Genomic DNA, 14021 nt, shown 5'->3' on the forward strand with positions numbered 1-14021 from the left:
TAAACAAATAATTTTGTTGCATTAAACTTTTGTGATTATCTTACACAATACATGACCTTAACAGTCTATAACAAGCTTTAACTTTAACAAGCTTTCTATCTCAAACTCTCAGAACTTTTTTTGTTAGTTAACTTCTTAGCAAATAAAGAAATAGTTGTGGCTGAATATTTTTGTATCTTACGCATTAAATGCCTTTATCAGTCTGAAATTCTTAAAGAACTTGTTGTTTCTCAGTTTTACAGTAACTTTCTGTTCAAACGCCCATCGCTTGGTTGACATTCTGTGTGGTTGTTTCTGTAAGAAAAAAAACCATTGTTTTTTTATCATTCTACATTACAATACAAAAGAGCACTCCTTTAAATACTAATATGGTGAATTAAATCAATGGTTTACTAGTATTGCTCAAACTCAGCCCTTCAAATAAATTCTAGTGATACTGGCAAAATAAACATTGATGTAATACTGAATATACAAACCAGCATTTTGAAAAAAAAAAAAAAAATTCGTCGCATTATATCATATAAACATCATTTATATCGTTTTAGTGCATAGCAATTAATATTGTTTTTTTTACAATGAAGAATAAAATGTGTATTAATGTCTACTGTTTAAAGAACTGTAACCTTTCAATATGTTGAGAAAATTATTATGTCTCAACTTTCACCCAAAACATACCCCATTAATGTAACGCACGACAGATTGGCGTCCAACCACACAGTAATTCATGACATCTACACATCCAGGTAACACCATATGCATATAGTAAGGTGAATAGTCGGGCGCTGTTGGAGGCAGTTTTGGAGACATGTAGACAACATCTGAGAGAACAGTGTAAAGAAACAGATTATATTACAGCAGTACTACAAAATAAATCATATCTTAAGTACTAAGCCATTATCACAACTGATTTTGAAGTTAAGGTATTAAGTTATAAACATTTACTAAAATAAGTTTTAAGCAAATAAAATTATATACATAAAAAAGGATTAAGCATAAAAATGTCCTCATTTAAACCTCATATTAGCAAGGAATATAGAGCTTTGTTTTATTTCTCACGTTAATTGCTATAAACACTAGTCTATAAATCAATTTCTATACAGTTAAAGATATTTCTTCTTGAGTTTTGTGTCCACATGTCACAACCTCAAGTTTAAAAAGTATTCATTATCTTATTTACAGCCCACTATTTTAAACATGGCCTAATCAAATTAAAACTCCTATCGCAACACTCAGACACAACTGTTAAACTTTTAAAGCAGTAGCAACACTTGCCTATTTCTGAGTACATGTCCAGAATACCTATGACAACATCAGGATCTGTGGTGCCCACCCAGAAGGTTGCTGCACTAAAATTGGACTGGATGCGGCACAAATCTGGCAGCGACTGAACCGACATAGACTGACGGCCTTTCTGATGGAGTATCAAGCAAAAGCCAAAATCAAAACCAACAAAAAGATAAAATGTTAGTGGACAAATTTTGTGAGGAGGAAATGTAAAATGTGCCTTTTTTTAAAACTATGAAGACCACAGTAAAGCGCAAGATGTCAACCAAGGAAACCCCCGGCAACAGGACCTTAAAGCTAAAATCATGGGCTACACCTGGAGTCAGTTGAAACCACAAAGATGGGCTACACCTGGAGTCAGTTGAAACCACAAAGATGGGCTACACCTGAAGTCAGTTGAACCACAAAGATGGGCTACACCTGGAGTCCGCTGAAACCATAAAGATGGGCTACCCCTTGAGTCAGCTGAAACCATAAAGATGGGCTACACCTGGAGTCAGGTTGAAAAAATGGCACAGGATAGAGGACTCAGGAAATATTTGGTTGGCAGACCATACCCCAACTATTACCTGAGGAAAGTAAAGGCATCTGGCCAAACTACTCTATTATATATTGAATTTAAAGAAACAAATGAACTCTACTTCATCTGCTCAGTGAACTACCAGGTCAGAAGGGGCAACTTACGTTAACTTATATTGTATCAATAATGTATTACATGTTATTTTTAGAGGTACAGATAAACTGAAAAAAAAAGGTAATGAAGTTACGTTATTAAATAACAAAAACGCACATTTTTACATATGATTTAAAAAAAAGAAAATTTATGTTACATCTTAATGATAAACAGACTAAAACAACATTGTGTTACCTTGGCAACATGATCAGATTTTCTTCGCAAGACTGTAGGTAGCATAGGAAATGTCTTGGCATCATCAACTCCACTATCATAGAACTTCCTATCTATTTCCTGGGAGATCAAAAGTCGGGATAAAATTTTATCACAACTGGCAAAATAGAGTCCTATTACTACTTATTAATGAAAATTTTAGTCTACCTCATTTTCTCACGTTATTCACAACAGTACAACAGAAGCAAAACACAGAATTCACAAAGCTAATAGATTAGCTTCTTATTTTTTTTTTTAAATTGTATTTTTAATTAATCTCAGCACAGTATCACATAATTTACTCTAACATTTGGTAAACATTTCATCACTAAATTACGCTGCTCTAAACTTTAGTTAACATTGGCTTACCACCTCACCCCTGTTTTAAGTTTCAATTAATATTTCATTATCATATCCTACCCCTCAACTAAATTTTAATTAACATATGCTCAACATATCACCCCTGCTTAAAATTTCAATTAATGTTTCATTATCATATCCTACTCCTCAACTAAATTTTAATTAACATTTGCTCAACATATCACCCCTGCTCTAAGTTTTGATTAATAATTGCTCACCACACTACACCTCCGCTCAATTTTAGCTAACAATTGCTCACCACATCAGGGATGGTGTGGCCTAGCGGTAGAGAGCTAGACTGCTAACCTGAGAGTCCACCCAGCTCTGAGGTGCCTAATTTATGTTAGGGAAACAAAGGCGACTGAGCATAGGGCTGACCACACTATCCGTTCATATGCCGTAGTCAATGAATCATATGAACTCTACTTCAACTGCCCCATGTGTCTTTGACACGAACGGGATTAAGATAAAGAGGGAGAGAAGATTTCAACACATCAACACTCCACTAAAGTTAAGTTAGCATTTTCTCTGTATATCACCCCTACACTAAATGTTAGCTAGAACTTGGAGAAGTACAGACCTCAATTTCTTGCTCCTCATTAGAGTGAGCACTGGTTTCTAGAGTTGCCATGGAAACAGCTACACTGTTACTTTCTTGAAAACTTTCCTTGAAAGCACTGGGCAACAAATGGCCCTGCCTTACTTCCAAATTGCCAACTCTTTCATCTGAGAAATAATGTGTTATAATTTACAAAATAAATTACAATCAATATAAATATTTAAAAAAAAACCTTGTTATAGATTGGTTTAAAAAAATACTATAGCTTCCAAAAGGTTTCATCTTGTAAAGAACAAAAAAAAAACCAACAGCCCTCTTCCTTTGAGCCACACACCCACTAATGAAATAGAGAAAATTTATAATTTATTTAGAAAAAAATTACTTTGACCAGCGTCCCCCCCCCCCCCCCCCCACTTGAAGAAAAATGTCTGGAAACACCTTATTAGTCATCAGTTAAGGGGAATTATGGGGTCGGAAATAGTACTGTAAAAACCCTTTATGGCAAAGTAAAAAATAAAATTTACTTCAACTGCCTTTTGACCATCAAGTTTGAAAGGCGGCTTTGTTTTACAATTTACAATGTAATTAGTCCTACAGGTATTTAAATATTCAATAGAATATAGATAAGAAAATTCATGTAACTAAAAACAAACAACAGAATTCAGTCATAGTTACACATTGAACAGAACAATTTAGAGCACTCACTTTCCTGGTTTAACTGCTGGTGTTCCTGGTGTATCGCTCGCAGGTTAGGTGTCTCACTTAGCACTATAAAAGGCAGTGTATTCACATTGTCAGCTGAGATAAAGTTAGGCCGGGGAGCTCTTAAAGTCTGCTCTAGGATTATAGCCAAAACAATGAGAACATTTATTGACTAGGGTGAAAATGTGTAGTGCTAGTTACAACAACTGTTAAAGGCAGTGGTTGTAAATGGTAGATGGACGGTGTGGTTGAGCGTTAGAGTGAAAAGACGCGAGTTTTGGAAACTTGGGCTCAAGACCATTGATTGCCACGTGTATGAACTGCCCTCATGTCCAAACCAGGTGGTGCAATGCACTGGGGGAGGAAGTGCAAGCCTGGTGGAAACCCACATTTAATCATGGGTGTGAGAAAAGCTCAGTTCTTGACAGTGTTCCAGAGTAGCTGTAAACCTTGAGAGCTTTTTGCACACTTGTATTTTTTCTCATAAAAGGGAAAAAAAAATCAAAGATACAATAAACCAACTTCTTCTTCTCCGTTCTTAATTTTTAGTGTTGGAAGGGATCGAGCCTTATCTGATGAGGAAGTGTTTACAAGCACAAGAAATATATTGTAGAAATGCAGCCGATTCAATTTACAAGAAGATAACAAAACAACCAGTAAATACAGGGCTCTCTATCACCTTTGTTGACATGAAAACAGCTGTTAACTTTATTAAGGGAGTGGACAACAAAACAGTTGTAACCTATATGAAGAGAATGACTTAGAAAACAGTGTTCACCTTTATTGAGACAGTGAATAAGAAAACTGTGTTCACCTTTATTGAGACAGTGAATAAGAAAACTGTGTTCACCTTTATTGAGACAGTGAATAAGAAAACTGTGTTCACCTTTATTGAGACAGTGAATAAGAAAACTGTGTTCACCTTTATTTAGACCACGGGTTCCCAACCTGGGGGTCGCGACCCCCCTGGGGGTCGCGAAGGTCTTTCTGGGGGGTCGCCAACTGGTATACTAAACCTTAGTAATTTGAAACAAAACATAAATATTTAGAAGATTATTTTGAAATTCGGCTTCATTAACATCACTGGAAATGTAATAGAGAAGAAACAAAGCGCACTGTACAAAGTTGTTCTCAGTCACGAATCTATGAAATCTTCAAAACTAAAACGTCATTTGAGACGAGTCATTCGAAACACACCAAAAAATATATGTAGTTCTTTCGTCGGTAAGAAGCTAGTTGCAAACGCCAGAGACTTGATCGAACAGGAAGTTTTCACCAGCTTTAGTGCAAGCATCAAATGAAGTCGCGATAGAAAATGCCAAGCAAAATAAGAAAAAACAATAGGAGGAAATCTCATCAAACGCTGCATGTACGTAAATGTTAAATAACACATTTTTATTGAAATTAAGCTTTCACCATTGTTTGCTTTTCAAGTTGATAAATCAACAGACGTGATTTCGTGTTCGCAGTTGCTGGTCTGTGTCTATATTCACGCGGATGATAGCAAAGAAGAGTTGCTCTTTTATGAAGATAGCATGGAGAAAATAAATACCTTTTTTGAAAATGGATGATTAAAATGGGTTAGAACGGTAGTGGGGGTTTGTACGGATGGTGCGCCATCTATGTTTAGCTCAAAATCGGGCTTTCAGAAAACAGAAAAGATTTAGCTCCCTAACCACTGCCCTAACCAATCGACATCAAGAGTCCATTGCCAGTATAAGTCGTAAATTATATAAAATCTGGAGCCTTCAAAGAACTGAGCAAAAACATTAATATAGATCACGAGGTTCTGCTCTTCTACACTACAGTACGTTGGCTGTCAAACGAAATGTTGTGAATTGTATTTTTGGATTGAAATCTGAAATCAAATTGTTCTTGGAAGTGCAAAGGAAACAAGACTTTTTGGTATACTTAAAATGACATAGAGTGGTTGGAGAGAGTATCATACCTAGCAGATGTGTCCGAACATCAAGATAAGCTTAAACTGAAGATTCAGGGAAAATGAACGAATATTATAACTTAACATGATAATCTCGGGGCATTTTTATCAAAGCTGCATAATCGGTAAACAAAATAAATCTTGGAAATATTGTAAATTTGAGAAACTCTGCGGTGTGGTAGATGAATCTGACTGTGAGATAATTACAATTTTGAAAGAAGCGATTTCTGGGCATCTTGAATCTCGTGAAAACAAACTGCATCGCTATTTCTCTGAGCTTAAAAAAGAAGAATCTTCATTGACGCATTACCCATTCTCTTCTTCCCTTGATGTTTCCAGCATTACCGATGAATTACAAGATGAATTTTTTTGATTTGCAGAATGATTCCGAGTAAGATGAAAAACTGCAGACACAATTTTGGTGTAGTATTCACCATTCACACCCGAACGTAAAATTTATTGACTTTTCGAGAATATATTTTCAACACTATTCTTCGATTAAAAACACAATTAAGATAATTATAATGACATAGGTTGGCGTTAACAAAAAAAAATTAAAATTAAAAACTTAACCATGAAGGTTTAGTGAATAGTATGCAATTTTACTCATGCTATTAAAACAGTTATCAAGAGTAGTTCATATTGAAAGTCTCCTAGAAAATCTTATTTTAGTGCTTATTAATTTCCATACTAATTTCGGCTTTTTATTCTATGGGGGTCGCGTGTCACTTACTTTTTATAAAAGGGGGTCGCCACTCGAAAAAGGTTGGGAACCACTGATTTAGACAGTGAATAAGAAAACAGTGTTCATCTTTAGACAGTAGATAATAAAACAATGTTCATCTTTATTGAGAGAGTGAATAAGAAAACTGTGTTCACCTTTATTGAGACAGTGAATAAGAAAACAGTGTTCATCTTTAGACAGTAGATAAGAAAACAATGTTCATCTTTATTGAGACAGTGAATAAGAAAACTGTGTTCACCTTTATTGAGACAGTGAATAAGAAAACTGTGTTCACCTTTTAAGAAAACACTGTTCATCTTTATTGAGACAGTAGATAAGAATACAGTGTTCATCTTTATTGAGACAGTGAATAAGAAAACAGGTCATTTTTCTAACCACTATTGAACTCGATGTTGTCTACAATAAATACAGCAACATCAATATTAGGATTAAAGCAAATGATGACATAAATTATTTCTTTAGAAAACAAGCCACAGCTGTAGACTTATGAAAATTATCCCTGCTACCAACATACAGAAGTCCCTTTAAACCAGCAGTTAACAGCCATTAACATACCTGTAGTTGCGGGGGAGGAATGGACGTTGCCGAGCAACTGTCCCCTGATCCGAATTATTTCTTCTGCGGTGCTAGGATTTGCTGGCACTACTTCTCTAACAGATGGCCTTCTCACAGATCCAGTTGAACGAGATTCATTCAAGGCCGACATATCTAGAAAAGAAGTTAGGTTTTATAGTTAAATATTGAAGGAAATAATAAATAAAATAGAAGGAAGACAAATTAAAAACAGATTTATCTATTTGGTTTTATAAATAAATATGGAACATAAATTGAAGATTTATTCAAGGTTAATAAATCTAGATCAGGAGTTAGGTTTTTTATAAATAAATAAGGAAGGAATATTTATTTACAGCTGGCATATTAAAATGAGGAACACTTCAGAATTCTTAAAAACTTATAAATTAAAAGTAATCTAGCCCATAGACTGACCCGTAAACAACATGAAATGAAAATGTTGCCTCAACCTCTCCCCCCCCCCCCAATTAAAATCTCTGCCTCACTTTAAATTTTATAAATTAAAAAAAAAACAATATAAATTTTCATGGCAAACACATTGAATAGTTCAGTAATATATTTAATAATTCTTTCAATTAATATTTTTTTCTTTACTGTAAAGACAGTCATAACAATACTATAATGGGAGCCATTGTTTTTATCAATAGTCGAAGTTTTTTTTTAAAGTTTCATCCCTTACCTGGAATATAAATTTTACTTCCTATCTTATATTTCCGAGTCTTTTAGTCATGTAGGGGAGCAATATATTCAAGACACTATAAATAAAGACCTGGGTTATTAAAAAGTAGTTATGGAAGAAAAATTTATTTAATAAGGAACAAAATGATAATTATGCAAAACTTACCAGCACTAGCTTACATTCTTCCAGAGATCTAGTTGAAGTCAATCAGATGAAATGTTGACAACTTTAAGGAACAAACATAACATCTCTGTTATGAAATTTTATCATAGGCCTATAGACATAGCTTAGAATATATATCTATATTCTTATAAAGTTTTACTGATCTTGTTTGTATATGAATGAAACTATTTTACAGTGATATGTTAACAATGCAGCAATTTCTTTAGCCAACAACATATAGGATATGAATTACAACAAAGAGAATGTTATGCAATCACTAAGACAGAAAAAATAATAAATTTAAAGACAATAGCACTAATGGTTAAATGTAAATTTAGTCTGTTGATAAAGTATAAGAAAAAACTATTAAACATACTATTTAAAAAAAACCCTAAGCTGTTCATGAATAAATAGATTTTAATAAATTTGTTAATGAGAAACTTACAGTTTTATCTTGTAAATGACGAATGCCTTCTATAAACATGAGAGAGGCGTCGGTGTGGTACTGGTGGAGACAAGGGCGGGTGATGCAAATGCTGCTGCTGTATGCGGGGTGGCGCCGCCTCGTGTGCCTGTGGGGGGCGGACGTGATGACCTGGCTGGAGGAGCTGTGGTGGCAGTGGAGGCGGCGGAGGTGGTGGTGGAGGTGGCTCAACCGCACGACCTTCTTGTCCCTGGACCGGAGCTTGCTGCCTGTCAACACCCGCGAAGGTTCTGATCTGGGTTTGGATTGGCGCGGGCAGCGCAAGGATTTGGTTGGGTAGTCTGTTTAGATCATGATCCGGTGGTTGTGCCCCTGGTATTCTTTCAGGGGGGTTTGGTACTGTAGCTGGTACTAAAGGCTGGGGAAGCGGCTGGTGTACAACCCCAGTGGAATGTTGAACACTGGTTGGTCTTAGACGCCGGCGCCTGTTCGGCAACCCTTGAGGCTGGTCAGGTACTGGGTTATAGGCTGCACCTGGATTAAGAATGCTAGCAACTCCTAAGTAAATATTCCGAAATTGAAATGCACCAACAGCAGGTCTCGATTCACTAGCGTTTGAGGAGATAAAGGCAGAAGCCAACACGCCTAAACCTGGTGGGGTTTGTTGAACAGTCAGGGGCCTGGTTAGGGTTATGGGCTGGGATCGTGTTGAGCCTGACGTTCCGGGCAAAGAATTTTCCGGTGAAAGTGAGTCAGTTGCTTGCTGAGTGGTTGAATCATCAATCACAAGCGGATCAACTGATGATTCATACGCAGCGGCTGAAGTTGACAGCGAGGACAACGTGACGGTTGTAATACATGTAACATGATCATTTGATGTATTCAAAGAAACGGGGATACTAGACGTCAAGGAATGATATTCAGTTTGGTTATTTACTGATGTCTGCCTAGACAATTCAGTTTCTTTTACAGCATCAGCAAGATCTCGTAAGTACTCACTCTCATGAATTTGCAGCTGTTCAGCTATGAGAGTTAAATCCTTGCGTGCAAGGTCCAAATGAAATATTTCCCCTGGATGTTGTAATAAATAATCAACAATGGAAAAAATATCACTGTTCGCTGTTGTTGCTGATGAACTGATAAAGTTAGCAGATGTTGTTGGCTCAAAATTTGTCACTTGTTTTCTCCCTAGATTTTCATTTATAGACAATTTAGGTGCTAGTTCCTGTAATAGGCTTAGAATGATGTGCTTTAATTCTAAAATATGATTTTCATCCTCTAGATCTTTATCCTGCTGTAAATCTGCTTGGTCCCATGTTTTGATGTAACTGTCTCTTCTCTTCTGATTAATAATCTCTTGTGCTACCCTTTGTAAAGTCCACTTCCTTGCAATGCCAACAGACTTACTAGAACTTGCACGCTTTTCATGAAAGCTATTGGTAGCTTCAGAATCAGCTTTATTTTTCACTTTCAGCTTATGTTTAGGTAAATGAGTGGTAGTAGGTGCTGGCTGCTGAGAAACATCATCTTCAAATCTATCATTAATATCTTCAACACCTTGTACCAGAACAGCATCATGTGACTTGGAAGCTAAGTCATTTTGAGAAGAAATTTTGTCAGATCTTTGCAGTTTAGAACAAGAGTGGGATGGACTTTGGGAACTCACTTTAACAGAAGACGGACCAGCAATGAAGACGGAAGATGTTGAGCTGTACTGAGGCCCAGGGCTTGAACTGGACGGAGAGTTTGATGAATCATTGAACTGAGAAGCTGGTTGGGTTTCAGATTTGTTCTTGTCTTTATTGGCCGTGTTTTGGGCTAATACTGCATCATCAGGAGAAAACCTTTGGGCTAATACTGCATCATAAGGGGAAAACCTAAAGGGGGGTGTTTGCTTTTTTTGTCAGGAATCTTGATGTTTCTGAAATGAAAATTAATTTACATTTACTTTTAAGAATGTGGATGATAAAGCTTACAAAACTGTTGAGTTTGGATACCAGGATTGATTCTATAGGATCTGCATAAGACCACCCAGCTCTAATGGGTACCTGACTCATATTAGGGCAACTAAAGACAGCTTAACATACTATCCCCTTGTATGCCTTGGTCATTACTTTACTTTTTAATAACAGTTTGGATTCTAGATCTAGATTTCAATGCATTTTGAATACCAATTCAGGCATTTTTAGATTATCATAATTATAGATTATCATCAATAATTAAAATAGTAGGCCTAAATATAGATCTAGACTCTTGAGTCTAGTAGAAGGCCTACTACTGTAATAGTCCTTTATATAATATAAATTAGGCCCATTTTTGGGGTGGCGTGGTTGGATGGTAGCACATATTATTATATGGTTGCTAACCCAAAAGTCTCGAGTTTGAATCGGGGTTCAAGTCATTGGTCCCTGTGTCCACCCAGCTCTGAAATATTAAATATAAATATTCTAGAATATCCACATCTAAATTAAAAATTTTCAAGATCTATTCTAGATTCTAGAAATCTAGATCTAGATCTATATCTACTTGTACTTAGTTAACTTAGTTAATATGTAGGGCCTAATACTTAGGACTTAAAATGACTTTTAGATCTAGATTCTAGATCTATTCTAGATCTCTAGATCTAGATTCTAGATCTACTGATTCTAGATCTATTGGGCTGCTAAATTACTAGATTCTAAATTAGATTAGAATTGATTAGATTTTATTGAGATCTAGATTAAGAATTGACTACATACATTCTGCCTTCTAGAATTTAGATCTAAATCTACATCTAGCTTCTAGATCTAGTCCTACAATTATTTACTGTAACCATGGCATATCGATACCACCGAGTCACTGAACAAAAATAATAAAAAATAGAGAGTGGAATACCACCATCGATACATTACACAAATTCAAATTCGATCGAGGTCTAGGATTAAGGAGATGAATTACTAACATATTGTTTTCGAAGATGTTATGTGCATACTTTGTAGTCAATGAAGAATCTATGAAAAGACTAGAATCTACCTTTTTGTTTAAGTTCAAGCACAGGTTTATTATTCTATTTTAAAATGAATGGCGGGTCCTCGTACTAATGATTACATTGTCAACTTCCGCTTGCGCATCACAAAAATAGTACCTACCCAATTTTAACCCATTAGGCCTAACACAATGTTGCACAGTGTAGCCTTCAGCCTACGATGCTCTAGAATAGATCTAGATCTAGATATCTCTACATTTTAATAATGTTTGGGTCATGTGCCTGCAAATAGACTAAAAGTAAAAGATTGTGTGTCGCATTTGTGCAAAACTTAAAAACCCGTTTTAGATCTAGTTGCAGTAAAGATAAAAAAAAAAAAAAACTTTTTCAGAAACTACAATCCTTTGTCATTACAAATTTTGTGTTTTGTTAGTAGCTAATTTTTAAGACTGACCACAAGTCACAAGCATATTTTTTTTCGACTTCTCAATGTTGAATTTAGCGTAAGGCAAGAACGAGGCGCTTATTCTTCACAACGAGTTGTCACTTCTTTACCATTTCTCTGTCGGCTTTTCTCACTTCTCATATCATCCATCCATCATCATTCCGCGTGGCTCAACGGCCTATGTGTGTGTGTGGGGGGGGGGGGGGGGGGAAGGGGGGCTTTAGTCTGCTTCACCACCTTCCTCTATTCAGAGTCAGAGGCGCCCCAGCTGTTGTAGTTCTATCTAAACGTCAGCCTTCAATCTGAACCAAGGTGTGCTTTTTGTTCGTTTCCCGGCTTTGGTCATACACAAGTTTATGATTTAGACCTTATCTCAAGACGACCTATTAATCGTATTCATCCTGTTTAACTTCTGACTCTTGTTGTTTCTTTCTGTATTTCAGTTAATTTTTTTTTTACACCACTTAACCTACTATACTGCGTAGGTAGGCCTACATACATTTTTAGGGAGGGGAGTGGGGGAATTCGGGGTTGTAACTATTATACATCTCTGAGCCATTCTATTGAGCGTTTTTGTGTTGCAATGTGTAATTACGGAAAAATGTGCAACCGAAAACTGCGCACACGGAAAATGCGCAATGGAAACGGTACATAGATTTTGCCATAGTTCACGTAAAAATGTTTTAATATACAACAATGTAGCTTACATATTATGGTAATTCTTTCTAACGTCTATAAATTATCATTTGTATTATTTTTCGCGAATTTTTTAGTTGGGTTTTATCTTATTCTGATCACTGTTGTATTTTCTAATGTCATTTGAGTCTTTGAAAATGGGTCTAATGAGTCCGCGTTTATGAGCAGAGTTTCTTCCAGGCATCTCTTCGAAATGGAATTTATATAGAAAACATATACTTTTACCAGTGTCCGCCCCCCCCCCCCCCCCAAACGCGAAAATATCAAGTGCCCCCCCCCCCCCCACCCGGAGAAAAAAGTCTGGAAGAAACCAGTGTTTCTTCCAGACTTTTTTCTCCGTGGGGGCACTTGAAATTTTCGGGGGGTGGGGGGCGGCGGACACTGTTAAAAGTATATATTTTCTATATAAATTATATAAATTTCATTTCGTTCGGGGGGGGGGGGGGCGGTAACCCCCCCCTCCCCGAAGAGATGCCTGGAAGAAACTCTGGAAGAAACACTGTTTATGAGACAGATGTCGAAACGTAACCATTTTTGCAGTGTGCCACAGAGATCCATCATGCCGAATCTTGGCTTCTAACGTTGACAAGGTCACTTTCATGTCAACAAATCTAGTTAATCTTTTTGGGCGTTATATCTTATCTCACATCCCCAACCAATAATCGCTGCGTTTGTGTTTGATAAAGGAATTTTTAATTTTTAGTTGTAGTTTTCGAAGGTGATGTTAAAATAATTTCTACGTGATGTTATAATAAATGACGGTGTAAAGTGTAAAGTAAAGGGTCAGCCTGTGAGCACTTGTCAAAAAGTCCCATTTTATGCGATATGATATCTGATATGGAGTTTATAATCCTGCTAAAATACGATCTAGAAATCTAGATCTAGATCTAAATCTAGATAGTTAGATAGGCCTAAATTATTTTCAACTTCTAGTTCTAGATCTAAAGTTCCACGCGCGGTTAAAACACCGGTGCGATCATCGCCTGTTTATCGCTTCGTACAATATTTGTTTTGATGTTTTATACGAAACTACCGATATCTGCTGTAAACCTGTCCATTTCTAAATATATCCAGGTCAAATTCTTTTGTTTTTCTCCTTCTGGAAGTCGAGTTTTTTAATTTTAAAGTTTCGAGGTATGACGTCGTAGGCGGTTCTAGTTCCCCCTATGAAAAACACTAGGTCCCGGATGAGATGAATAAAACCAACCAATCAAAGCTTTTTATAACTAGGTTAACTATAAATAGCTTCTACAATATATGCGGGACACTGTACATACGATAGATAAGGCTAATAAAGCAACCTGATAGGTAAATAGGGGTGGCCGCAGCTTGGGTGTCGATTACGGTGGTTTCACATCGCTGCGTAACCAACGACTTGAGCTAGACTAGCCTAGTTCTAGATGCTCTATATTTCAAACTAAGCCTAGAATCTGTATACTTTCTATTTTTTTCTGCTGTTTTAAATTATTTCGATCATCTACTTCTTCTAAATCTAGTTTGTGTCTCTACATACAAGCATATCTAAGCAAATGTTACGTTATGTCTTTTAGTGGTTGTTACGTCCCTTTGTTATGATTATTATAGTTGCGTCCCTTGAGTCAT

The 14021-nt window shown here is 36.3% G+C and overlaps 1 protein-coding gene and 1 long non-coding RNA gene across 2 annotated transcripts; both read right to left on the minus strand.

Moving 5' to 3' along the window:
• Positions 1–177: 177 nt before the first annotated feature.
• Positions 178–8409, minus strand: LOC131956124 (uncharacterized). The gene is made up of 9 exons (XM_059320547.1): positions 8335–8409; positions 7893–7953; positions 7031–7183; positions 3795–3926; positions 3111–3256; positions 2153–2251; positions 1273–1411; positions 676–818; positions 178–294 (listed from the first exon to the last, which is right to left on the minus strand). The coding sequence occupies exons 3-9, from the start codon at positions 7179–7181 to the stop codon at positions 178–180; spliced, it is 927 nt and encodes a 308-aa protein (XP_059176530.1). The 5' UTR covers positions 7182–7183; positions 7893–7953; positions 8335–8409.
• A 1684-nt stretch (positions 8410–10093) lies between these two features.
• On the minus strand, positions 10094–11930 carry LOC131956128 (uncharacterized). Its single transcript, XR_009388934.1, has 3 exons — positions 11733–11930; positions 11442–11571; positions 10094–10234 (listed from the first exon to the last, which is right to left on the minus strand). It is a non-coding gene; the product is annotated as an uncharacterized LOC131956128 (long non-coding RNA).
• Between the last annotated feature and the right edge of the window lie 2091 nt (positions 11931–14021).

The sequence above is a fragment of the Physella acuta genome, unplaced genomic scaffold (genome assembly GCF_028476545.2).
Source record: "Physella acuta isolate Inbredline_101_S28 unplaced genomic scaffold, ASM2847654v3 ptg001129l, whole genome shotgun sequence".
In the NCBI taxonomy this organism is placed as follows: domain Eukaryota; kingdom Metazoa; phylum Mollusca; class Gastropoda; family Physidae; genus Physella; species Physella acuta.